This window comes from Rhinolophus sinicus, chromosome X (genome assembly GCF_036562045.2).
Source record: "Rhinolophus sinicus isolate RSC01 chromosome X, ASM3656204v1, whole genome shotgun sequence".
NCBI classification, from domain to species: Eukaryota; Metazoa; Chordata; class Mammalia; order Chiroptera; family Rhinolophidae; genus Rhinolophus; species Rhinolophus sinicus.
Window position 1 is genome coordinate 14,521,582 of NC_133768.1, and position 23,530 is coordinate 14,545,111.

The following is a 23,530-nucleotide window of genomic DNA, read 5'->3' on the forward strand; positions in this document are numbered from 1 at the left end:
GAACGGAACCTTCTGAGTCTCGGCTGAGGGGGAAGGAAAAAACGGGTGGTCCGCAGAGCAGCAAAGAACCCGGTTCCCGGCGCGAGCCAGTTTGCTTCCCTGAGACGCTTACCTCCCCGCCGGTCGCCCACCCCAGCGGAGGCTGGAGAAACAGACCTTTTCGCCGCGGCCACCTCGAAGCCCTGCTACTGGCCCCGGCCCCGCCTGTGGGCCCGCCTCCGGCTCCGCCCCGGCTTGGAGAGCAAGGTAGACGAAGGTTCCGCTAGGGGCCCGGAACGCATCCAACTCCCTCCGTCGCTAGCGGCCCCGCCCCTCCCAGAGGTGAGCTCGCTGTCGCGTCCCTGACCTCGCATTCTAGCCCCGCCTCCAGGTCTGTCCCCGCAGCTGAGCGGAACCCTCGGAGGGGGTGGGGGTAAAGGACGGGATCCCGGCGGGGGACGAGGCAGCCGTGAGGAGGTTCCCGGGATGAGCCGCCAATCTCACCAGAGGCGGGAGTAATAGACCCGCCTACCGCGGCCACCAGGGAGCCCCTCCGCGGGCCGGGATCAGGATCGTAGCACTGCCCCTGGCTGGATATCCGCTGCCGAACCGAAGCCGAGTAGTGAGGTCCAGTCGGGAAGAGAAATGGGGCGGCAGGAGCAGGGTTCCTAGCGCCCCTGACCCCACCCCTAGTCACCTGGAAGCCGCTCACCCTGCCAGGCCTACAGTTCATCTCCTGTAGGCCTACAACTTGAAACTTAGCATTAGTTTCTCGTGGGCCGTAATTACCTACAGTTCACAATCTTCAGCCCACTATTCATTTTCCACCCTAATCTGGCCCCATATAATTCCACTGGACAGCTCCGCTAATGGAATCGTTTCCGCAAGCCCTTTGCTCGTTTCCATGCCTTTACTGTATGCTTGAGCCAGTAGGCCCTTCCTTCTCCGCCATATTTCTTTCCTTTAAGGGCCCCCTCAGCTCCTCCCTCCTGTTAACCCTCCCCATTCTCTGAATTCCCATTACAATGTCTTTACTGAGAGTTTAGGTAAAGAAATTAGGTAAAGAAATCTTGGAGTTACCGCTTCTCGGCCTTTTGGCTAAGATCAAGTGTAGAAATCTTGGAGTTAGTTCAAATTGAGTATAAATTCCAGATCTGCCATTTACAAGTGGTGTGACTTTAGGCATGCTGTTTCACGTGCACTGTTCTCATCTGTAAAATGGGGATAATAGCAGACTACCTCCGACTGTGGCTGGGAAGATTAAGAGGATTAATATAAAGCACTTAGCACCATGCTTGGCTCATAGAAAAGTATTTCACAAATTAGATGTTTTCATCATTTAACAATAGTGTGTTGCCTCATATTGTAATTTTTTTTCACATGTGGCATGTTTTTCTAACTGGATTGTGAGATACTCATTGAAACAGTCTTTAGTATCTGCTATCCTGTCTGGTACTGTATTGAGCATGTAGTTGTAGCTCAATTAATGTTGAATGAATGAATGAATGAATGAATGAAAATTAGTCCTGCTCAGCTGAGTCCCCCAACGGTATGGTCCTTAACGGAGTTCATTGAAATAGCTCCCTAACATAAATCTGTGTCACTCAACTAAAGCAGCAAACCCCTCATCATCTCACATAGTTTTTATTTTCTTACTTAATCTGGATAACTTTCTTTCTTAAATTATGTGGCAATCCATGTGATATGCCTCCATGCAGAATTTGTTATGGTCTAGGGGTAAATAAAACTAGACATTACGTTATATTGAATCTCTTTTGGATTCTGAATATGTACTCTTACTCGAACTCTCATGTATTCTTCTGCATCTAAAAGCTGGGATCATTGCTTCTTTTTTATTACTGCTTTTGTTCACACTGAGTGCTTCTTCAGGAGTCTATTTTGCAGCCATGGGGGAAATAACTGATGACCTTTGCTCATTACCTGGCATTTCCAACCAGTATAGAAACATTTTCGGTTTCTTGATCTTTCTCTGTAAATTCTGCTATATACACATACACCCTTTTTGGCATACAGCCAGCCTACATTCTTAGGCTTTGGTCTATGCTTTAATGTATGTTATCCTACAAGCTATGTATTTTTTAAATTGGAGAATATTGGGGAACAGTGTGCCCCTCCAGTATGTCAAGTCGTTGTTTTTCAATCCACCTGTTGGGGGGGGTGGGGGTGCGCAGCTCAGCTCCAAGCTAAGTCACCGCCTTTCAATCTAGTTGTGGAGGGCGCAGCTCACTTGGCCCCGCAGCTCAGCTCCAAGCTCAAGCCGTTGCTTCTCCCGGGTCCATGTGGGAATCAAACCGGAGACCCTGGTGCTATGAGCACTGCGCTCTAACTAATGAGCAAACCGGCCATGCTATATTTTTCAATAAACTTGAAATTCAGAGATAAAACTAAAAAGGAAAGCTACTACTAATTAGCTTTTAAGGAGCATAAGATTTCTTCACAGAGAAGAATATATTTATAAGTATATTTAAAGAACATATTCTCAAGTGAATTTTAGTGATTCATTTTGGACTAGAAGCTGTGCTATTTAAAAATCAGACACATATCTTAGTATCCTCATGTCCCTGAAATACAAAACCTCCATATCTCGCTCCCCATATCCATGAAGACTTTCTCTGGTTGTAACCCTATAGAAACCTATCTCCAGGTCATTTCTCAAATTTTTGTCAAGAATCAGATACGGAATGTGATGCGGTATGTTATCGTTAGTGAAACTGATTCATGATCTTCATAAAGTTGAAAATTCTGAACCAGATCCTTGGGTAGCACCATATATGACTTCTCTGACCCCAACCTGCCACAGGGACTTCAGCCAAAGAAGTTCCCAGAAAGCCACATGTCAGTGTCCAAAGCAGAAACCAACAAATGTTTCTCTTAGTGGGTTTAGGTCTTTGACTTTAAAAAAAAAAAGCACTCCATCGTTGACACAGAGGAGAGGGTCCATTCTGAACCAATTTGCTAACAGTAGCCAATTTTAGTTATTTCTATGACACTTTAGTTGACTGGAGATCATTTTGTTTTTTAATGACAATATTTTAAAGAATGTTGAATTTGTCTCTGCTTCAGCTTTCTATTACTGGTTTCAGACTAAGAGGTAAATAGAGGAGCATAAGATTTCTTCACAGAGAAGAATATATTTATAAGTATATTTAAAGAACATATTCTCAAAGAATGTATTCAGTTTTGTCTGCCCCAACTTTTTGATGCTGTACCTAGAGACTGAGGTGAAAAGAAAAAAGAATATTCTGACAAGAATTCTTCCCATTTAAGATTATGTTCTTATGACCAGTCTTTCCTTTTTCCTGTCCTTCAGACTCCCAACTGTAGCAGCAAGGAGCTGAGGCAGAGACAAACTGAATACTGTTTCCCCGAAAATAAGGCCTAGCCGGACAATCAGCTCTAATGCGTCTTTTGGAGCAAAAATTAATATAAGAGTCCGGTATTATATTATACCCGGTCGTATATTATATCATATCATATTATATTATATATAATATAGTAAAATTATATTATATATATAATATAGTAAAATAAGACTGGGTCTTATATTAATTTTTGCTCCAAAAGACGCATTAGAGCTGATTGTCCGGCTAGGTCTTATTTTTGAAGAAACACGGTAGAACTTAAAATGCTGTTGTGGAGACAAAATGACAACACATAAGTCTATTTGGCAAATTGCTCATTCAGTAAATGAGCTCTTTTTCCAAAATGGCCTTCAACAAACTAATCTGCTTCCTAGGTTACCCTGTCAGACACAACCCACTATCCCAAATGAAGCCATTTCACCATTTTTGCTGAGAGCAAGCGTGAGGTTGCTCATTGAAGTTAATAGATACTTTAGGGATTCATGATTGCAGTGTGTTTTGGGAAAAAGCTTCTCCAACGTTCTGAGGAAATACTTCTTCAAATACTGGCCACTGCTGTTACACTCCTTGCCTCCTCATATTGGCACCACTTCTACTTCCTTCAATAGAGTCTCAGATTGTGTGACCAATTTTAAACCCAAAGGAGGCTGCTTCTCAGGAACATTCTCTCTGTCCTGCCCCTTATCTGAAGTTAAAAAAAAAATAGACGAGAATTTGGCTTAAGGACCACAGCCCAGACACAAAACACAATAGGAAAAATAAGGGGGGCTGGACCCAGAGAACATCGGACAGTGTGCATCCTCTTGTGTATGCTTCGGTTACATAATCTGCTTCAGGAGATTTGGTTTCTGAGATCTTACCCCTTAAACCTAGAGTCTCTCACCATCTTCCTCAGTTTAATACTCAACATCTTTGAGGCAGCTGAGCATCGTAGGAGAGATTGCTTAGAGACCTCTAGGGGATTTGAGGCCAGCTTCCCGGATTTGTGGCTCCTACATGCTAATCAGCTCCCCAGAAACCCCAAATCCTGTTCTTACTTTCTTGAAATCCTACTTTTGGATGTGGAGAAAGCAGACACTTGGAGGGGATCCGAATCTAGGGCTCATGTGGGCCAATGGCAACATGTATTAAAGAGATAATCTTGAAAGCATAAGGGGAAAATGAAAGAGAGACCTCAGAAACGGAGCTCGTGAGCAGAGCAATCCCTGCTCTAACTTTGCAGTCAGTGTGCTTCCTATTCACCAAAGGATGTCACTGTCATTGTCATCTTCATCAGGACGGTCCTACCGCTTCTGTGCCATGCCACCAGGGAACGAGGTTGCAAACATTTTCTCTTTGTGAAAGTTCTCAAACTTAAAGGAATTAACTGCAAATTTATTTTCTTGATTTTAACATTTTTGTTGATTTTAACATTTAAATACAAGACAATTAAATAAACCGGAGAAGAAATATTGCAAAGGCAAATCAGCACTCAACAAAAGTTACATTATTACTACGGTTAGCCTGGGATACAACATTCACTTGAAATATATGCAAGGGAACCTTAAGTGGAAGACCTAACTAAAGGGTTTTGAAATGTTCCTAATAAGGACACACTTGAGGCACTGCTCAAGCAGCTCTAGGTGGGAAGCAAGATAGACCCTCTACTAGGAGCAATCAGGGTTTCATACATATGGAAACAATAGCACTGCAGGCTAGTTCACCATTCCCAGTATACACTCTTCAAGACTAGAGACCTTTTAAAAATAATTACAGCTCTGGCTGGGCCAGAGTATACCAGTCATAACAATCAACAAAGTACCATGCACTTGCCTTTAGACAACAGCAGTATGATTTTTTTCTTTATATACATCTCTTTTAAAAGTAATCTCTACTCCCCTTTTCTGAAAGGCTCTGGGGATTTGAGAAGTGGCAGTGTATGTATCTCTTCCACATTCACAATTTTCCTGACCTATGGTCTAGATTACAGTTCCACCCCTCTGTTGGGCCAAGGTATTAAACTAAATATCTTGGTGCAGTTTCTATAATTTGATGGTTAGGACATGGGTATTGGTATTAGGTGCCATATATCCAGCTGTATACAGTTCATACCCTATACAAGGGTGTACCCTAGAGGGTGAATAGGGCTAAAACACGGCCCCCCCTCTGTTTGCCAAACCATGAGCCCATGGTGCTGTGTCTGTCTAGCAGGGGCACCTTTTTCTAACTCTCTCAAAGGCACCGTAAGAGCTAATTGTGGCACCGTCTGCTTAACAATTTTCCAGTCTGGCTGGCATCATTATTTCTTGATTTGAGTGAAGTTTCTATATTTCACATCCTATATAATCTCCAAAAGGAGCTTTAGAACTCATTGAACTAGCAAGGATTTTCTGAATTATCACATTAGACACAATAATACAACCACGATTCTACAAAGAAATAAATTTACACAGTAGAAAATAAATACAAAAAATGTAGAAGTAAGATTTTTGACATGTGGGTCACTAGATTTAGCTTATTTACAACAAATGCATGTACAACTAAACTCACCAACAAGCTGAAGTCAACAGTTGTTTTAAATGATGTTATCAAAGATAACATGACTTAACCTCTTTAAAATGTGGCTGGAAATGAAATACTTTTATTTTCTTTAAATGAGTCTTATTTAGTGTGGTGTTTTAAACCGATCTTCTTTAAAAATGAAGGATAAGAAACCAAACTGCAAATGTCTGAAAACCATGGTAAAATGCCTTGGTTTCCTCTTCCAATAGTAACCACTGCCCTCAATTAGCTTATGCTCCTCCAGAGGTTGCTGAGTATAAAATTAGTTGAGTTTCATACATCTCACATTGTGGAAAAGATAAAATTGGACATTTTCACACTGTCAAGCATTATGCTTTGATTTTAGAAAAAGGAATCACATTTGTTCAATAAAGTGTAAGCTTCCCCGCTTTGAAGTCCTTCTGAGAGCGATACGACTTTTACCGTTGCAGGAATCTTCTTTCTCATTAAACATGTGCTGTTTTCCAGTGAAATCATGAAGGCACACATCTCCATTTTGAACACTGAAAGAAATACCGTTCTTCTCTGTAGAAGCATTCCCTATATAAAGAAAAACAAAATTGGTGTCATAAAGTATCCACAGAAAGGATTTTAAAAAGAAACAAACATAAACATCCCTTTATTCTTAAGTATATACACATAGAACATTTTTTTAAAAAAATACTTATAATATATTGTCATATTTTACTTACTTTTCATTCCTTCCCTAAGGCCACTCAAAGTAAACAAAACAAATTGGAGAATGTTTCCAAAACTAGTTCTCTGTAGCAGTTTTTAAAAGTGAAATGGTCAAAATATGAAGCAAAGCAATAGAATTGATCTTAGAAGGTCCATTCCTAACTGGTTGAACATACATTGACTTCAAGTCGTAGCACATGTGTAATATAACCTAATGTAATGTTCTGGTCTCCCCCAAAAGGTTAAGGTTAACAGAGATCCTCATATGTCCTCTAACAAGGTTCTTGGTTCCCTATAATTCCTATAAAATAAAACTTTGTACCTGAGACACCCAGAGTGACAGCAGTCATGGCAAGAAACAATCATCTCTTGTAGACTAAACCAGTCCCTCTGACTATATCAGGATAGGACTGATTCCCAAGACGAAGCCACCAATTCCAACCTCAGAGTCCAGGCCAGAAGGCAGCTGAGCATCCTAGAGAACTGAGGTTTGGACCCGGGCCTCCCCCTACCCCAAGCTGACCCTGAAATGTGTGTGTGTGGGAGGGGGAGCGTGCACAGCCGCTGAGACCCTCTAGCTACTTGACTTCATCCTTCTGACCATGATACCATTGGAAGATAATGTAGAAAGCTGAATAATAAGCCCACTTGTTAGTTCATGCCATAAGTACAGTAATAATAACAGTGCTGACAACTTATAAGTATTGTCTCATTTATTACCCTATGGGATGGGTGCAATTATTATCCCCATTTCACAGGTGATGAAACTAAGGTTTCAGAAATTAAGTGCTTTGCTTAAGGTTACATGTCTCAGAAGTGATGGAGTCAACACATGATGTTTCTTCTAAACTGTGAGCTTGTGGCCCCGTGTACCAAATGAGATGGCAGCTGGTACACAAGTCTCTGAGGCATCTTATAACAGAAATATGTAACATTCACACAAACTATGTGATGGATATGGTTAACACAATTCCAATTCTAACAGCTAAAATAAGGCATGTGACTGTCTAAGGCAGCTGTCCTGATTTAGACATTTTGGTCTGAGAACATTTTGGTGCAGGAACAATTTTACCTGGTATAATTATTATTAATAATTAATAGCAAGGCATGACATTTCCAGCTTCTTTTTTGAAATTGCCTTTCCCATCCTTAGTTCATTCCAGATCCTGGTGTGCAGACTGAGGAGTCAGGGACATCTATCTGATGTGCATTTTATGTGGTATTAAATGCTTGGCCGTTTTGGTGGCCTAAAATGCACACCCACCCTCACTGTTGGACAGAAAAAATAGCTGTGTCACGTCAGCCATATCAAACAGCTGTGCAAACTGTGCTGCTTCCGTCAAATCTGATTCCCTGAAGGACAGCAACGTATTGACAAGCTAGGCAAGTGAGGCTTCATTTCTGAGTTCTTTCTAGAATATGGAAAAATCGGGCTTTTAAGAGCCCCAAACGCTTCTATCCCAGCCCGGAGGCTTTACCGATGTGTTGTGAATGTGAGGATTCTTGGTGACCCACCTCACACCTCCGATTTCTCTACTTGGAGCCGGTTTTCTCATACTAACTGATGAATCAGCCTTGTTTGTCACTGCCTCTACTCTGTTTACCTACATTGAGTCATTCTTCATACAGCCGTTTGGCATAGAGGCCAGAGCTCTCCCCTGGTATCTACAGTGAAGAGCTAAGGCCATGTGCAGCTGTTTTTCATCTTATAGGTCAATGGTTCTCAAAGATGGGGCTGGGGGATAGATTTTACACCCCCCCCCAGAGGACATTTCCCAATGTCTGAAGACATTTTTGGTTGTCACCACTGGGGGTGAGTGGGTGGGTGCTACTGGTATCTGATGGGTGGAGATCAGGGATGTTGCTGAACACCCCCAAATGCACAGGACAACCCCCCAAACAAGGAGTTATCTAACTCCAAATGTTAGTGCCGAGGTTGAGGAACCTCAATTTCGAGGCATCCAATTGTATTTTACAAGTCTATACAGACCATTAGGACCTCCTACCCTTGGGAGGCTGGAACACTGTTCGGTAGGTGTATGAACCTTCTCACAAATGTATTTGAATTTGTCATGAAAATAACATCCTAAAATGATGAATAAAGGCAAGGAGAAAGTGTACCAGCAGAATTTAAGTTTTTATAAAAATGCGAAAAAAATATATTAAGAAGCCAAAGAAGATAGAAATAGATAAGCTGTTATGAGTAATGAACAGCCCAGTCTTATGAAAGAAAGCAAATGTAATGGAAGTTTTATCGAGAAATGTCAGAATTAATGAGTAAAGGAGGTGCAGCAGCAGTAATCTTTTCATATATTGGTGACAAATATTTTCACCAATACTAGTCACAGTATTTGATACTATATTTATGGGGCTTTGGGCACTGTCACAAGGCAGCCACACTGGAAAAGAACGAGCAAACATGACAAGTGAAAAATAGGAAGGTTTAAAAGTGTTGAAAATGTGTATACTAAAAATTGATACAATTTTATCAACTATTTTAGGTACTACTTGCACAGAAATAGCACAGCACTGAACTCTTTGGGCCGTACTTAACTCAGGATTGGCAATGTTAAAACTTTTAGGTGGTCATGAATTCCCATCACGAAAAATATAAGGGAACCACACTTTGATCCACCAGCCATATATGTGATTATTCACTTTACTTAGCAAAAATGCCATTAAAGGATAAGAAATCTTTAATGAAACAAACCCTAGCTTGAGAAATACTATATTGAGACATACATACCACTCCCGCTCATGAGTCCTGAGCAATCGTTATTCACTAGCAGCGTGGTAGAGTGGGTAGAGTTACTGTTTGACTGCAGGGAATTTGAAGAACTGGACACTCCTTGGTTTACAGTCTGCTTCTTTAAGCCGTTAGTAGCAGTTTTACTCCAGTCTACAGCAGAATAAATATTACGGAAAAACAGGGCCGAATGTTGAAGCTCAAAGGCAAGAGACAGATCACAGTGTAATTTGTTCTAGCAATTGATCTCCCACTTCCAGATCTTTCAGAGAAGTAGGTAGGCACACATTTCACAAGTTGCTGTGATAAAATGTATTTTCATTTAAGACTATATGCATTTGTCCTTTAAATGACTGTCTGGTTAAAAGTAACCTATATTCTCTGAGAACTAAAGGCCAAGCTAATTTGATTATGTCTATAAATATCCACTGAATTAGATAGCCAGGAACTGTCTTAAGAACACATATTGGCTGTGTCGTGATGACTCATGGTTCTTAAATCCATGCAAATCACTGAACTACATGTCCTGCCATTTTCTGAATACAGATCTTGTGCAATCAGATCTTTGCAATACTGCAAAGGTTGTATTTGTGGGTGGTATTTATGCAAAAAGAATTTAGTTTTCAAGCAGTGCTAATTTTTCTTATTTTCTTACAAATGAGCTATTGCTCAACAACACAGCAAGATGTGAAAATACTATAACTTCAAAATAACTAAATGTATGCTATAACCAAATGTATGCTAAAGGTTATATACAACTTTGAGTCAAGACTTAAAAAGTTATGAAAGTAAATATTAAAAATGACTTTGGGTAAGTAGGAAACATTAGCTCAAAAGGAAATAAATTCTAAAAATTTCACTGTTGCTTCATTCAAGAAGCCAGCCATTAATTCTGTTGCTCACCAAGTTCCCAGATATGAGTAATTATTATTATTTTTTAATTCACTAGGTTTTCCCCTAATGTTCACAATCAATATTTTCTATTGAGCAGTTTCTGTTCATTGATTTCCAGACCCCATAGCTCTTTGGCATTGATTGCTTTGAATCTTATATAGTCTTTTCCTCAAGATTCAAGAGAAGGAAAAAAAAGTAAGGTAAATCTTTACCAGAATTTTCAGCCAGCCGTAACTTTCCACAGCAAAGGTACCGCCTCCATTGCTTTCTGACGTTCTCTTTTGCTACGCAGTAAAAGATGAATATGAAAAATCCTATGGGGGAGAAAAAATCCACAACACAATGAATTCCAAACTAAGACCTGAATAATGTCATGAGCTTCCTTTGTACAAAAGATAAAATCGTTGGCAGCTACAGGCAAAGTGGAATTCTGCAAATTGAAAAAGAAGTCCAAAATCCTGGGAAAGTTTGCTAATGAAAGGCACCCTGGGGGGACTCTCTTTGTGAGATAAAAATTACTTATAAAAGGAATGATCACTCCAAATTTCCAAAATTAAACTCACTGTCTCTCCTCTCACGTCCTGTCCTTGGCCTTCCCTGTCTTGGGAAGTAGAAGGTATCCACCCAGGATGCCAGCTTGGACCTAGGCTCCTCCCTCCCCTGCCCTCCATATTTATAATAGATTTCCAAGTTCTGTCAAATGCCATCTCCTCCATGTTCAAGCCCCTGCCTGGACTTGCCCCTCTTCCTCCCAAGCCTGGGTCACTGCAAGCCTGGGTCACTGCAGCGATAGCCTCGCCTGCCTTCCAGTCTCCCTGTCACCTACGGAAGGAAATTCTGCCCTGGCATCTTGGCCACACTTCAGGCTCCACCTCCTACCCACCTCTGTCCTTGTCATGCAGGTACAGGGCTCACCACACAGGCCCATTGCTGTGACTCCTCAAGGATTTTGCCAATATTTGCTGAAGTGAAGGAACAAATCTGGAATCCTCCCTCTCCCCAACCCCTAATCTATCTACTTGAAAATCTTCATTTCAAAACATCAGGTACCCATCCTAAAGACTGATATCGTGAATACTGCACACTTTTGTTCCTTTGCCACCCTGGGTGGCTACCCTTGGTTGCATTAGGGGAGAAACAGCATGTATGAGAGAGATCAGAACGGGGGTACCCAAGTCCCAAATCAGAGCCTACACATATCTCTCCTTTAATCGACCCCAAAGCCCTATAAATTAGGTTCCCTTTTATAAATGAAACAATACATTCCTTCTATCCATTTATATTCTAATGAAAAGACATTCTGGGGAAATGAAATAGAGTGGCAGATTCAGTTTCCACATTAAATATGTAAGGGTAGGTATCTTGATTTAGCGTCTATGACTAGTGTGATCTGGGCATATTTTTTTCTCTTAAAGGGACTCTTACTTTGAGCATGCCTTTGTTAGCAAATAAAACTTTTCTATTTAATACTACATGTGTAGTGCAACACCTGGGTATACCGATTCAGGAACTGGTACATTATAGGTGAAAATTAACAATTGTATGTAACCAACAAGCATATTAACTGGCTCTCTTCAAATAAAATAAGAACCGATAGCCAAGTTAGGTATTTGAATTCAATCTCTGGTTGGGATTTCTTTGAAAACTAGCAAAATGATGTATTGCCTGACAGAACTACAGGAGGATGCTATGGGAGCTAAACGCAACAGGAAAAGATGAAAACAAACAGATGAGAATGCAATTAAAAGTCATACCAACAGAGGCTTTGGAATAAAAGGAAACCAAGGGACATAAATTATTGTTATTGAAATGTAAACCTATTAGGCTGCGGGGCTGCTAATGCCAAAGTACTGTACTTCCATTACAAATGCATCAGAGCTGACAAGTATTTGATAACGCTGGTCTAAAAGAATTAGTAATTTGCTTTTCTGAAGAATACAGCTAAGAGGGTTCCACATGACTAGAGCTGGGCTTCATTACCAAATGGGATGCTCCGAAGTAAGAATGATATACAAAGCCTGACCCTTTCCTGAGGCACGTCCCAGCAGAGCAACTTCTCAGGATTAGCTAATGGGCCAGGCTGCTGCCACTTGGGTCTATATATTGACTCCACATTTCTTAGTATCTCCCCATCAAGCACAGACCTAGGAGGACGGAGTGGCAAGACCTCACGGGAACATTTATGGCATGTGCACTTTTCCATATGGATGTTCCGTCTCAATAAAAAATTCTAAAAAAAGTAAGGAACCAAGTGATGGAAAAGTAATTGACTCCCAGAAAGAGTTCCTGGCAGTTTCCCCTCAGTATGTTCTCTCAGAGGAGACGATGGAAAAGGAGAAAAAAAGTACCACTGGAATTTAGTGAATGCCTTTCTTCCAAGGATCTTAAAGCATCCTTTCTCAAAGATAAATCTGTTTTTCAAAGACTATATCTTAAGCTACTAAATAAGCCACTTGGCAGATACTCTAACTCTTAGTAGTGATATTTTTAAGTTCCGTTGGGATCATTCAGTGCAGACTTAGTGCTGTAGAGCTTACCTTGTAAGGTGTTAAAGATGGCAAAGAGATACATGAAGGTGACGTTAACTGGTCCCCAGGCAAAGAAGGCAAAGCCCCAAGTAATTCCCAGTAAAAACGTAAGGCCGGCAACGCTCCTGAGGTCTTGAATACTGGTTTTTCGCTGGGCTCCCAGTTGCTTCTTCTTTTTAATTCGACAGAGCTGAACCAGGACCACAATGAACATGCTGATGTTCAGCAAAAATATCACACAGAAATATCCCACAACTGTAATATAGAATACAGCATTGCTGTTGATCCAGCAGCTGGAATTGGGGGGGAAAAACCCAGGGGAAAACATATTACAATGCTGAAATATAGTTCAAAATGATACAATGAATTAATATCATTTTACGGAAACAGTTCCTGTAAGTACAAAAGAAAATAAAGAGAAAACCACTGTTCTCCACAACCATTTATACCTCTAGGCAAAAAAAAAGAAAAAAAAGCTAAGACACTTTGGGACACTTGGTGTGGAAAGTATTTAAAAGTTACTCTTTGAAAACATTCAGGATTTTACCCCCTTTAAATCCTAGTGATTCTATTCCATGAGTCTTTACTAACAATGTAACTGGTGTTTCATTTTTTATCAGAGGCTTATAAAAGTATTTTCATTTTTTTCTATGGCTGAGGGGGCTGGGTGAAAAAAGTGAAGGGAGGAAGTAGTACAAATTTGGCAGTTACAGAATAGTCACAGGGATGTAAAGTACAGCACAGGAAATATAGTCAGAAATATTGTAATAACTATATATGGTACCAGGTGGGTACTTGACTTAGTGGGGGATCACTTCATAAATTATATAAATGCTGTATACTGTGCTGTATACCTGAAACTAATATAAAATAATGTTGAATGTCAACTGTAATTGAAAAAAAGTATTTTCAAAATACTTCCTCCTAATTTGTTTTCTTTAATACTTAAGTAGTAGCATGGCATTTCCAACTAGTTTGTCCCATTACATATATGACTGCAAAGGCTCTGTAAATGTTACTGGATTTTATTAGGCTGAGAGCCGGAGTTGGTATGCTGATTAGATTCTCTACTTTCATGGAGAATTCTCTTTTCCAGTTCACTTAACATTCCCTCTGGGGCTTTGTACTCACAAGTCATTGGGCGAGCCACTAGGGAATTTCCCATAGGATCCAAGTCCGTAGTTATCTGGGGATATAGTCAGGACGATGGTCACAACCACGGCTGGTATCCCTGGAAGACAGGAAACATCAGTCACACACAGTTCTAATAACCAAAGGTGGTGAGAAGATAGAATAGAGGTCATGGTTTGTTTTCTTCTGGCAGCAGGGACTGGTGAACTGTTCACCAAACCTGGTTTCTCTTCCTCCTTGGCACATCTCCCAGCCTCCCTTGCAGCTAGGTGTGTGGCCACATGACTAGGTGTTGGCCAGTAGGATATGGACAGATGCGAACTGTTCCACCTCTAGGCTTGTCCCATAAAAACCTGTGAGATCCTCCCCTCTTTCCCTCTAAATTCAGGGCAACCTTGGAAGCCCTGTCATGAGGCAGAGCAGAGTCTCCAGCAGCTTGAGTTCCGAATAACTGCAAGACCAGAGACCCATCTGAACCTGCTAATGGACTGCACACGAGTGAGAAATTTTCTTCTCCTGAGATTTCAGGGTTTGTTGACTACAGCATCCAGTGTTACCCTTAACTTACACATGCCTGGGATGGAATTTTAAGGGTCAGGTGGCAGGCAAAGTGAAGGACTCTAAAATGTAAACAAAATGTGAGTCGTAATCGACTTCTTAGCACTACCAGCAACTCCTGGAAAATCTATCACTGTGACCTAAGAAGTCCTCGACTGATTATCTGGAACCCATTGATGGATTGAGGAGCCTGACCTGGTTGATTTGGGGATGGTGACTGCCACTATGCTGGCTCTCTCAAGGGCCCACAGGAACTACCACTAAGAGGAGTGTGAAGACTCCACCCCCCAGGAAGGAGTCCTCACCCCTCCATCCCATCAGCCTCCACTCGGCCCCACACAAACCAGCCTGACACCAAATCTCAAGGCCCTGGTATGTAAAAAACAATTCACTCATAGACAAGTTGGGGTGCCTGCTACAATCTAACATAATATTTCATTCTTTCATATTCGTACTGTCTGGAGACACTGACATATGATGACTTCCAAAGGGAGACACTTTCCTAAAAATAAGATATTGGGGGTGTGGAGCTAGTCTTTGACGAGGGGATCTGACCTCTCAGAATTCTACGAAGAAGACAGAATTTGTGCCCAGTGTCAGAAGCAGTGACTTATTTTTCTGGGAAGAAGTGATTGATCTTTCTGGAAAGGTGGTATTCTGTTATTCTTCACAAAGATATCACGACAGGCGGGTGACAAGGGTGGTAAAAGGTCTGCAGTCCTGTTGTGTAGGGATTATTTAGCCTGAGGAAGAGGAGACTTTGGGAGGGATGGCAGCTGTAATACAGTAGAAGGGATTCGCATAAGAAATCAGAAAGCCAGGCTTGGCTGTTCTTGAGCTGTGTAAGTTGGGATAAATCAGGTCATCACTCTGAGTTGGTTTCTTCACCTGGAGTTAGCAATAACTGCCTTGCTAACCTCACTGACTTGTCCTTCATGGGGTTACTTGTGTGACAATACATGGAAAAACGGGGCATTACACTTAATGTTGTACATTAGGTTGGTGCAAAAGTCATTGAGGTTCAAAGGTAAAAAATAATTGCAAAAACTGCAATTACCTTTGCACCAACCTAATATTATTTGTAGATTGTCTAAATGACTCTTTGGCAGAAGAGATGTTAGCTTATTATTTTTTTGCCTGAGAGAGTAAAACCAAGGCCACTGGGTAAATGCCAACAGAGAGCCAAGTGAGTTTAATGGAAAAACAGAACTGTAGAGCTTTAGAAAATTGTTACTAGTTGCCTTGTAAAGTATTAAAACTAAGGCAACAGGCCCCAAATGGAGTTGCTTAGGCTAAGCTCCATGTCACCAAGCCGAGACGTAACTGAATTACAGTTTTGGCTCTCCCAGAAATGGACACTGATACCAGTCAATTAGGAATGGCCTTATGAGCACTAGGTAGTGAGGTCATCTGCCTGCTAGGCCTCTGCCATCCCCTAAAGGAAAGGGACTTTGCAATAATCAATCCGCTTTTTTGTCTAGTGTAACTTCCTTGTTCCTGCTTCCTTCTGCCTATAAAAGTCTTTCATTTTGGATAGCTCCTTGGAGCTCCAATCAATCTGCTAGATTGGACGCTGCCTGGTTCATGAATCGTTGAAAAAACGCCAATAAGATCTTTAAAATGTACTCCACTGAATTTTGTTTTGTAACTGAGGTAATAAGCTCCCCCAATAATAGGAGTGTCCAACCAGAGGTTATGTTATCTTTAATCCAGAGTAAGTCAAATTGAGGAGGCTCCTACATTTGGTGGGGAGTTGAATGAAGAAACCTTTAAGATCTTTGGGGTGTCTAAGACTTTGTGACCCACCACCAACAGATGGCATGATCTGAAATATTGTGCCAGCGTAGCAATGAAGTTACATTAGGGTTTATCTGTATGTTCTCTCACTCTGCCCTTCTGAGCATACCATCATGCATGTGTGTGACATCCGGGAGGCCCAGAACAGACTGAGGCTAGCTGGGAGCTCAGCACCTGAGAGTTTGGCTCCGTGATTATCCAGCTAACTTTTTCAATCTATTGAGCGCCTTCTGTGTGCCAGCCCCGGTTCTGGACATACAAAGAGGATTCATAGCCCTAATCTCAAAGAGTTTTATATTCATAACCAATCCAAGGGAAATATACAGGTGTTCTAGAAAGAGATTTGACAGGGTTACTCTTTGGGCAGTGCAACATGGAAGGCGAATAAAGCTGTTTTAGAAACCTGCCAGTGTGACCTGTTTCATCATTGTCTCTACCTGGTTAAAAATCAAACCACTGGAGAAAAAGCAGAGAAAGCCGAGGCAATGTGCAAGCAAATGATACATACCCCAACCAACAATGCAGAATTTAAGGATGTATTTCCGGATGTAGGTATTAAACACTTTGACAAGAGCCAGATACATATGAAATGCTTCCAGGCCCATCCATGTAAATGAGACCAAGAGAAAATAATGCAAAAATACAGCTGCCGAGATGCAGAGGCCTCGTACGTCATAGAGAGCAATCCACGCGTCTAAGAGGAACACCAGGTTGAGCAGGAGCAGAGCTGCGCAAAGCTGAATGAGGATTTTGGAGGGGTAATCTCTCCGGATCTTTCTAAAAGGAAAGGACAAGAAAAGAATTAGCATCACATTCTCCTTATGTGCACATATCTGAGTTTTAAGCAATTTATTTTGATTCTTTGGTAAATGTCTATCATAGTCCCCCCTTATTTGTGGGAAATACATTCCAAGACCCCCAGAAACTGTGGATAGTACCGAACCCTATATATCAGGGGTGTCCAAACTATGGCCTGTGGGCCAACTGCGGCTTGCAATCCATTGTTAATTGACCCGCAGCAAATTCCAAAAATATATTTAGTTTACTTAAATAAATCAGGTGAGGCAATACGTACTTCACCGCGAGTGAGAGGCCCGGCTGTTTGTGTATTTTACCGCATATGGCCCTTGGTGAAAACTGTTGAAAAAACTTAGGACACCCCTGCTATATATACTGTGTTTTTTCCTATACATACATACTTAGGATAAAGTTTATAAATTAGGCACAGTAAGAGATTAACAACAATAATTAATAATAAAAGAACAATTAGAACAATATACTGTAATAAAAATTATGTGAATGTAGTGTCTTTCTCTTTCCAGTGATTTTTATATTTTTCAGTCCAAACCTATTTCTGAATCTGGGTAATCATCCCTTACTTGGCTTGGTGTCACTCATTGCAGGGGATCCCTTGCTTAAGTCTTCATTTAATAGGCTCAATGATTTCTGGTGCAACATATTACCATCAGTCAGAAAACATTTTCTGTTCATGTCTTCCACCCATAAATTTAATGCCTTTTTTCCGCCTTAACTAAATACTTATCATACACTTGTGGCTGTAACTTTTGCAGTTTGAGGTATGACAGCAAAACTAGCACAAGTTTCTTTTTTCTTTGTCATAATTTCACGGATAGAAGATTCCTTCTTACTGTAGATCTTAGCAACCTCAGCATCCAATTCTTTTTCTTGCCTTAATTAAGTCAAGAACTGTTGCCTTTTTATTTGAAGGAAGCACTTTACAGCTTCTCTTTGGCGTATCTGAATTACCAGCATCGCTGCTTTTGTGCTTAGGGCCGTTATGAAGTAAAATAGGGGCGACTTGAACACAAGCGCCACGATAACCAAGGCAGCTACTAAGTGACTGATGGGCAGGTAGTGTATACAGCATGGATACGCAGGATAAAGGGGTGATTCACGTCCTGGGCAGGATGGAGCAGGATGGCGTGAGATTTCATCATGCTACTCACTCAGAACGGTGTGCAGTTTAAAACTTATGGGTTGTTTATTTCTGGAATTTTCCATTTGGACAGTCGTTGACCGTGGGTAATTGAAACCATGGAGAGCAAAACCATGGATAAAGAGGGACTATGCATATGTGTAAATTTCCTCTCTTTGAGTATGTATGTGTGTGTAGGCATTAAAACCAACAACAATAACAAAGGACAAAATCTAAACAGAATAATTTGTGGTAACCATAAGGAAAATTTGTGTTTGTATTTCTGTGGAACCTTTTACATGCTGACTGTTGACCCACCTTTTAAATAGTTTGTAGTAGAATCTACTGAGTACCCACCCCCTATTTCTCCCAAACTACTTCTAGAAGCATTGCTGCTGCTTCTTATATAATAGGTTCCTATATTCAGATCTTCAAAATATAGCCAGTGTCCTATTTTGTTATTAGTTAAAATGAGATCATGGAAAGAAGAGTTTAAACTATAGCTAAATGAAACAGACATAGGAAAATACAGCTAATTGATGACATGTACATGCTTATGTGTGTGAAATTAGATCTGGTGAAGTCATTCTGAGTAATGGCTGGCCCTATGGTAAATTAGTCTCATCAATAACATTTTCAAAGGTCCAGTAGAAGATCTGTAGTCACAGCTGGACCCTAAGTTTGGCACTCAAAGTAAATTTGTGCATTTCCTGATCAGTGTCCAAAATCTACATCTCAGAACTTATATATTATTTTATTTAGTTAATGTAATAAAAGTAGCTATTTCCATCTTTTCCAACAGAATTTGTTGGAATTTCCCCAAAAAAAGTGAGCAAAGGGACCCTTTTGATGAGCCAAGGAGGTGCTGTTATTTGGAATATCATACTTGCTTTCATTGACAAAGCTGTGCTCACCGAGTATCTACATTTTTCAGTGATGCTTTACACCCTTTTTTCTTCTTCAACCCACGTATGTTAATGAATTTAATCTTTTGTGTTTGCTTGGTATAATTTAGAAATGTAATATATTAAACGTAGCTCTTAAGCTGTGCATGGAACTATGGTCTAATTCAGATTGTAAGCTGTTGTTTTTTGGGGTCCGTATCCATCTTTCATTTCACATTTAATGTCAACTAAGCACCAGGCTTCATTTTAGGTACAAAAATGATTAAGACACAAACCCTGCCTTCAAAGAGTGCATAGACAGACTAGTGGAAAGAAGCAAGTATATAAACCAAAAAGTTCCATGAAGTTTTACATATATGTGGCCCCACTAGGTGGATTTATAGGATAAGGTAGGTTGAGGAGCTCACTTAATTAATATATTTTGGCAATAGAGGTGAGTACTGCATCCTATAATCCAAGTTTCCAGTTGCGGATACTCACTCAAAGGCTATGTAGGTTATAAGAGTAACTGACAGAAAAATTGATGAAAGCCCACAACCAATATATGTGATAAACGTCAGAGCCATCATCTGAGCCGGTGGCAAGGATGTTCGAGATAGGTCCTAGAAAATAAAATATTGTTTTCAAGACCAAGTATTTTAAATAAGAGACATGATTTACATTGATTGAATGTTCTAAGTGCCTATCCATAGTTCATTCAACAGACCTACAAGGTGGGCAAAATTATTGCCATCAAGTAAAGGTAATGAAACCAAGGCCCAGAGAGGTTAAGTAATTTGTCCATGGTCACACAGCTATGAAGTAGAGGAACCAGGATCCAAATTCAGGTGTGGCTGACTCCAAAGCCCATGTACTTGATCAGCGTATGATGGTGCACTTGAGAAGCACTGGGCTAGGAGTCTAAAGACTTGAATTTGGCTTCTGGCTCTTCTATTTCTTGGTTATATGACTGTGGACAACTACCCATCAAATGAGTCTTAATTCTGATGTCATTCAAATGACAATGCCCCATTCTACTTATCTTGCAGGACTATTGGGGAGATTAAATAAGATAATTTCTGTCAAGGTGATGTATAAAAATTTTAAAGAGCATTGCAAACTAAACAATTTTTATTACCCATTTTAATCAGAATTCCCCAGTCCTCCTAACTATTTAAATGAAACAAACTTAAATGTAAAAATAGAATGAATGGGAAAAAATACTTCCATGTTCACGTATTGTCCTTCAAGTGCATTTGCTTATTAGAAGAGTGATTTTATTGGTCTATAACTTGGCCACAACATCATAGCTACTGATATATTGAAGTCATGCATCAGATTAGACATGGTGGTATGATGCCCAGCTACCCCTCAGACCCATAACCCAGGGCCAGGTAGTGTGGGGATATTACCAGTAGGACGCCGAAGCTTGTAAGGTGGCTGCAGGTACAGATGGTTTCATTCAGCCTCCTGTCTTTGACAGAGCAGCCATCGGATGACCAGCCTCCTCTGCCACCTGTGGCATTGGAAAGAGTATCTGTCCTATCAGCAAAGCTGTGGTACCAATGACTGCCCTTCCTCCGCACTCTCCCCCTCCCTGCCCACTCCAGACTTTGTAAAAGGATGACTAGAACCTACCATTTTTGCCCAAGTCCCAAAATACACATCTCACTGTTAAGTCATCCTGCAGTAGAGAAAGATGCATTACAAATAATTAACGTACCGAAGTGAAAAAACTGAAAAGCAATTGAAAAAAAGCCTGATATTTTTAATTTCAGAATCTCATACTTGTTCCTTAGAAGCAAGCAAGTCTCACATCGGTCAGCACTTCTTAAACTCAGCAATCGTGCATAAGAGGTCTTGCTAAAGTGCACATTCTGATACTGGGTCTAGGATGGGGCCTACAAGTCTGCAGACCCCACTCTGAGTAGCGAGATCATAGATGATGCACAATGTGAACTGAACTGGGAGCTGTTTTTGTCTTTGGAGGTGAGAATCAGCCCTGCAGCCACAGATCTCAATGAGCTACAATTCTACAATTGATCAGCACTCGCTTTTGCACTGTTCCTTCTTGGAAATCAGGTGGCCCGTTATTAGGCATATTAAATGCCAACGGAGTCACGGTGGGACTCGAGTCTTACACACGGTCCTAACAGAGTTATGGTTCTGCTGGATCTCCTTTTTTGGGGCCCAGTCTCACTGGCATAGTTCGCACAAAGTGTTTCCGGTCAGTGAACAGACTAGACAGCCCCCCCCACACCTGGCTCTGGCCGATGTGCGTCAATGTAACCGTCACATTTCTTGTCAGGTTCTTCACAGTCAGGTTTGCAACACTGGACGATATGACGTAGCTGATCAGAGAGACGTTCTCCAAGGCAGGGTCCTAGCACAGCAGAGAATCAACGAGATGGCAAGAAAAAAGGAAATGTTATCAGAGAGTTTTAGAGCTGGAAGGGACCCTAAGGCCTATTTAGTCCATATTGTTTATTTGACAACCTAGGTCAGAAATGGAGGGACAGAGAGTGAAGTGACTTTCCCAAGGACCATAATTAGAAGCAGCACTTGTCCTACTCTACAGTGCTCTATATACCAACTTAAATTTCACAGGTTAACACAGTGGGACCTTCATGAATCTTAAAGGGACTATTGCATTAAGCCATTTAAGCTGTGTATCCTTGAGCGACTTACTTAACCTCTCTGTGCCTCCATGGTCTCATCTGTAAAATGGGGATAATAGTGTAATGGTTCCTTCCTCACGGAGTTGTTGAGAGGATTGGAGTTAACATTTCTAAGTACTTAGGCTAGTGCTCGGCAATTGGTAACTGTCAGTTACTGGTATATATCATCACTAGCATCCTTAGGTCCTGTTTAAAAATAAACTGTGCCTTTTCAGCGCTTCATTTGACCTATAGCAGGCTTAGGAATCTGTGAGGATTAAAAATAACAAAACTCCCTCCCGAATAAAACCTAAATCAAAAGCAGTTAGTGGCAGCTTTACCTGAAATAGGGCAGGTGTTTCAAAAAAGTTGAACTGAACCCGGGAAGCTAGCTCTACATCATTAGCCGGTAAATTACTCATCAGCGATGAAGGCAGAGTAATCACGCCAATACTATTCTCAGGAGCCTCAGTTTCCAGAGAAACCTGAAAATCAAGTAAACGATAAGAAGAATATTACCTAGGGGCTAGTATAAGGAGGAGTTGGAAAACACGAATAAGTAAGAGGAAGGATCGTGTAGGAGCATTTATCTGTGGTGTCTATATAATCGGTTCTTCTTGTTTCTCTGATTGCTATGAAATTAGAGGGGATGTATAATAAGGAGACGAGGCCTTGGAGCAGGTAAGAAAACATTTTAAGGATACAGAGAAACAGAAAGTGCAGGATATTATGTGTCAATGATATCTCCATAAAAGCGGGGGAAAAGAAAAGAAAGTGCAAGGTAACTGCAGACCCCAGGGAGACCACAGCAGCGACACACCAACTGGGTGACCTGTTGGGGCAAAGTCTTCCTAGAACCACATGCACTAAACTTGTAAAGGGCAGACTATAAAAATGAAAAGGCAAGACTTGGTTTTACTTGTCCAGCCCCCAGTCCCTCGGAGAGGTAGATGGAGAACACTAGGAGCGGGACTGATGTTCAGCACCACTAGTCACACCAGTGTAGTCCTAACACTTATTTGTTTGTTTTTGTAATTTATTGGGGTGACAGTTGTTAGTGAAATTACATAGATTTCAGGTGTACAATTCTGTATTACATCATCTATAAATCCCATTGTGTGTTCACCACCCAGAGTCAGTTCTCCTTCCATCACCATATATGTGATCCCCCTTACCCTCATCTCCCACCCCCCACCCCCCTTACCCTCTGGTAACCACTAAACTATTGTCTGTGTCTATGAGTTTTTGTTTCTCATTTGTTTGTCTTGTTTTGTTGTTTTTGGTTTATATAAACTAACACTTATTTAAATATTGGAATGGGCTGATAAATAGCTGATGTCCCTGCCCTCTCCCAACTACCTAGAACTCTCCGCTGAACACTTCGCCCACCTCACCCTCCCCAAACTCCCACAATCCAGCTGCTAAAGGCTTAACACAGGGCACAACAAAGACCTCTGAGAACCTGCTCCAGCCAAGACCGCTATCCTTTTTTAGATTCTGTGGTGCTTCATTGTAGATGTTAAATATTTTGAATATCACCTCTGTCTATAAGCAGTAATTGCCTCAGTCATGAAGTACATGGGGACTATAATCATATACAAGAAAAAGCTGTTTCGACAATAAATTAGGATGTACCTGAAGATTGGCAGGGTCTTGGGCAGCAAAGGTAGTTGTGTTGAAATTACTGGCATTCACTCTGACCACGGCCAGAGCCAAAGAAGGGGAGGTTAGACTTATGGTCTTGGTTGAAAAATTCAGCTGTAAGCCAATGTCATCCACTACTTTCAGCAATCTGTAAAGATAAGTGGCAGTTCAGAT

General features: G+C 41.0%; 2 protein-coding genes and 1 long non-coding RNA gene across 15 annotated transcripts in view; 1 reads left to right on the plus strand and 2 right to left on the minus strand.

The window, feature by feature from the left end:
* PHKA2 (phosphorylase kinase regulatory subunit alpha 2) overlaps window positions 1-294 on the minus strand; it is a 70,044-nt gene extending 69,750 nt beyond the window's left edge. The window contains exon 1 of one of the 4 annotated variants that reach the window (XM_019755392.2): window positions 157-294. The gene's annotated coding sequence lies outside the window, so the exon portion shown is untranslated. Of the gene's footprint in view, window positions 1-112 lie in introns of all 4 variants that reach the window. The other 3 variants (XM_074323669.1, XM_019755391.2, XM_019755390.2) reach the window with 3 other exon arrangements.
* The window catches only part of LOC109460239 (uncharacterized), a 253,015-nt gene continuing 229,669 nt past the window's right edge, over window positions 185-23,530 (plus strand). For all 3 annotated transcript variants that reach the window (XR_012493329.1, XR_012493328.1, XR_012493327.1), the window contains exon 1: window positions 185-321. This is a non-coding gene — a long non-coding RNA (uncharacterized LOC109460239). The remainder of the gene's footprint in view (window positions 322-23,530) is intronic.
* Window positions 4,716-23,530, minus strand: part of ADGRG2 (adhesion G protein-coupled receptor G2) — a 102,791-nt gene continuing 83,976 nt past the window's right edge. For all 8 annotated transcript variants that reach the window (XM_074323670.1, XM_019755401.2, XM_019755400.2 and 5 more), the window contains 12 exons: window positions 23,348-23,504; window positions 22,054-22,197; window positions 21,316-21,438; window positions 20,694-20,739; window positions 20,468-20,571; window positions 19,557-19,678; window positions 16,744-17,012; window positions 13,881-13,980; window positions 12,759-13,042; window positions 10,434-10,535; window positions 9,328-9,480; window positions 4,716-6,443 (listed from right to left, as the gene is read on the minus strand). In XM_074323670.1, the coding sequence (XP_074179771.1) occupies window positions 6,259-6,443; window positions 9,328-9,480; window positions 10,434-10,535; window positions 12,759-13,042; window positions 13,881-13,980; window positions 16,744-17,012; window positions 19,557-19,678; window positions 20,468-20,571; window positions 20,694-20,739; window positions 21,316-21,438; window positions 22,054-22,197; window positions 23,348-23,504 (1,789 nt within the window). In that variant the 3' untranslated portion in view covers window positions 4,716-6,258. The remainder of the gene's footprint in view (window positions 6,444-9,327; window positions 9,481-10,433; window positions 10,536-12,758; window positions 13,043-13,880; window positions 13,981-16,743; window positions 17,013-19,556; window positions 19,679-20,467; window positions 20,572-20,693; window positions 20,740-21,315; window positions 21,439-22,053; window positions 22,198-23,347; window positions 23,505-23,530) is intronic.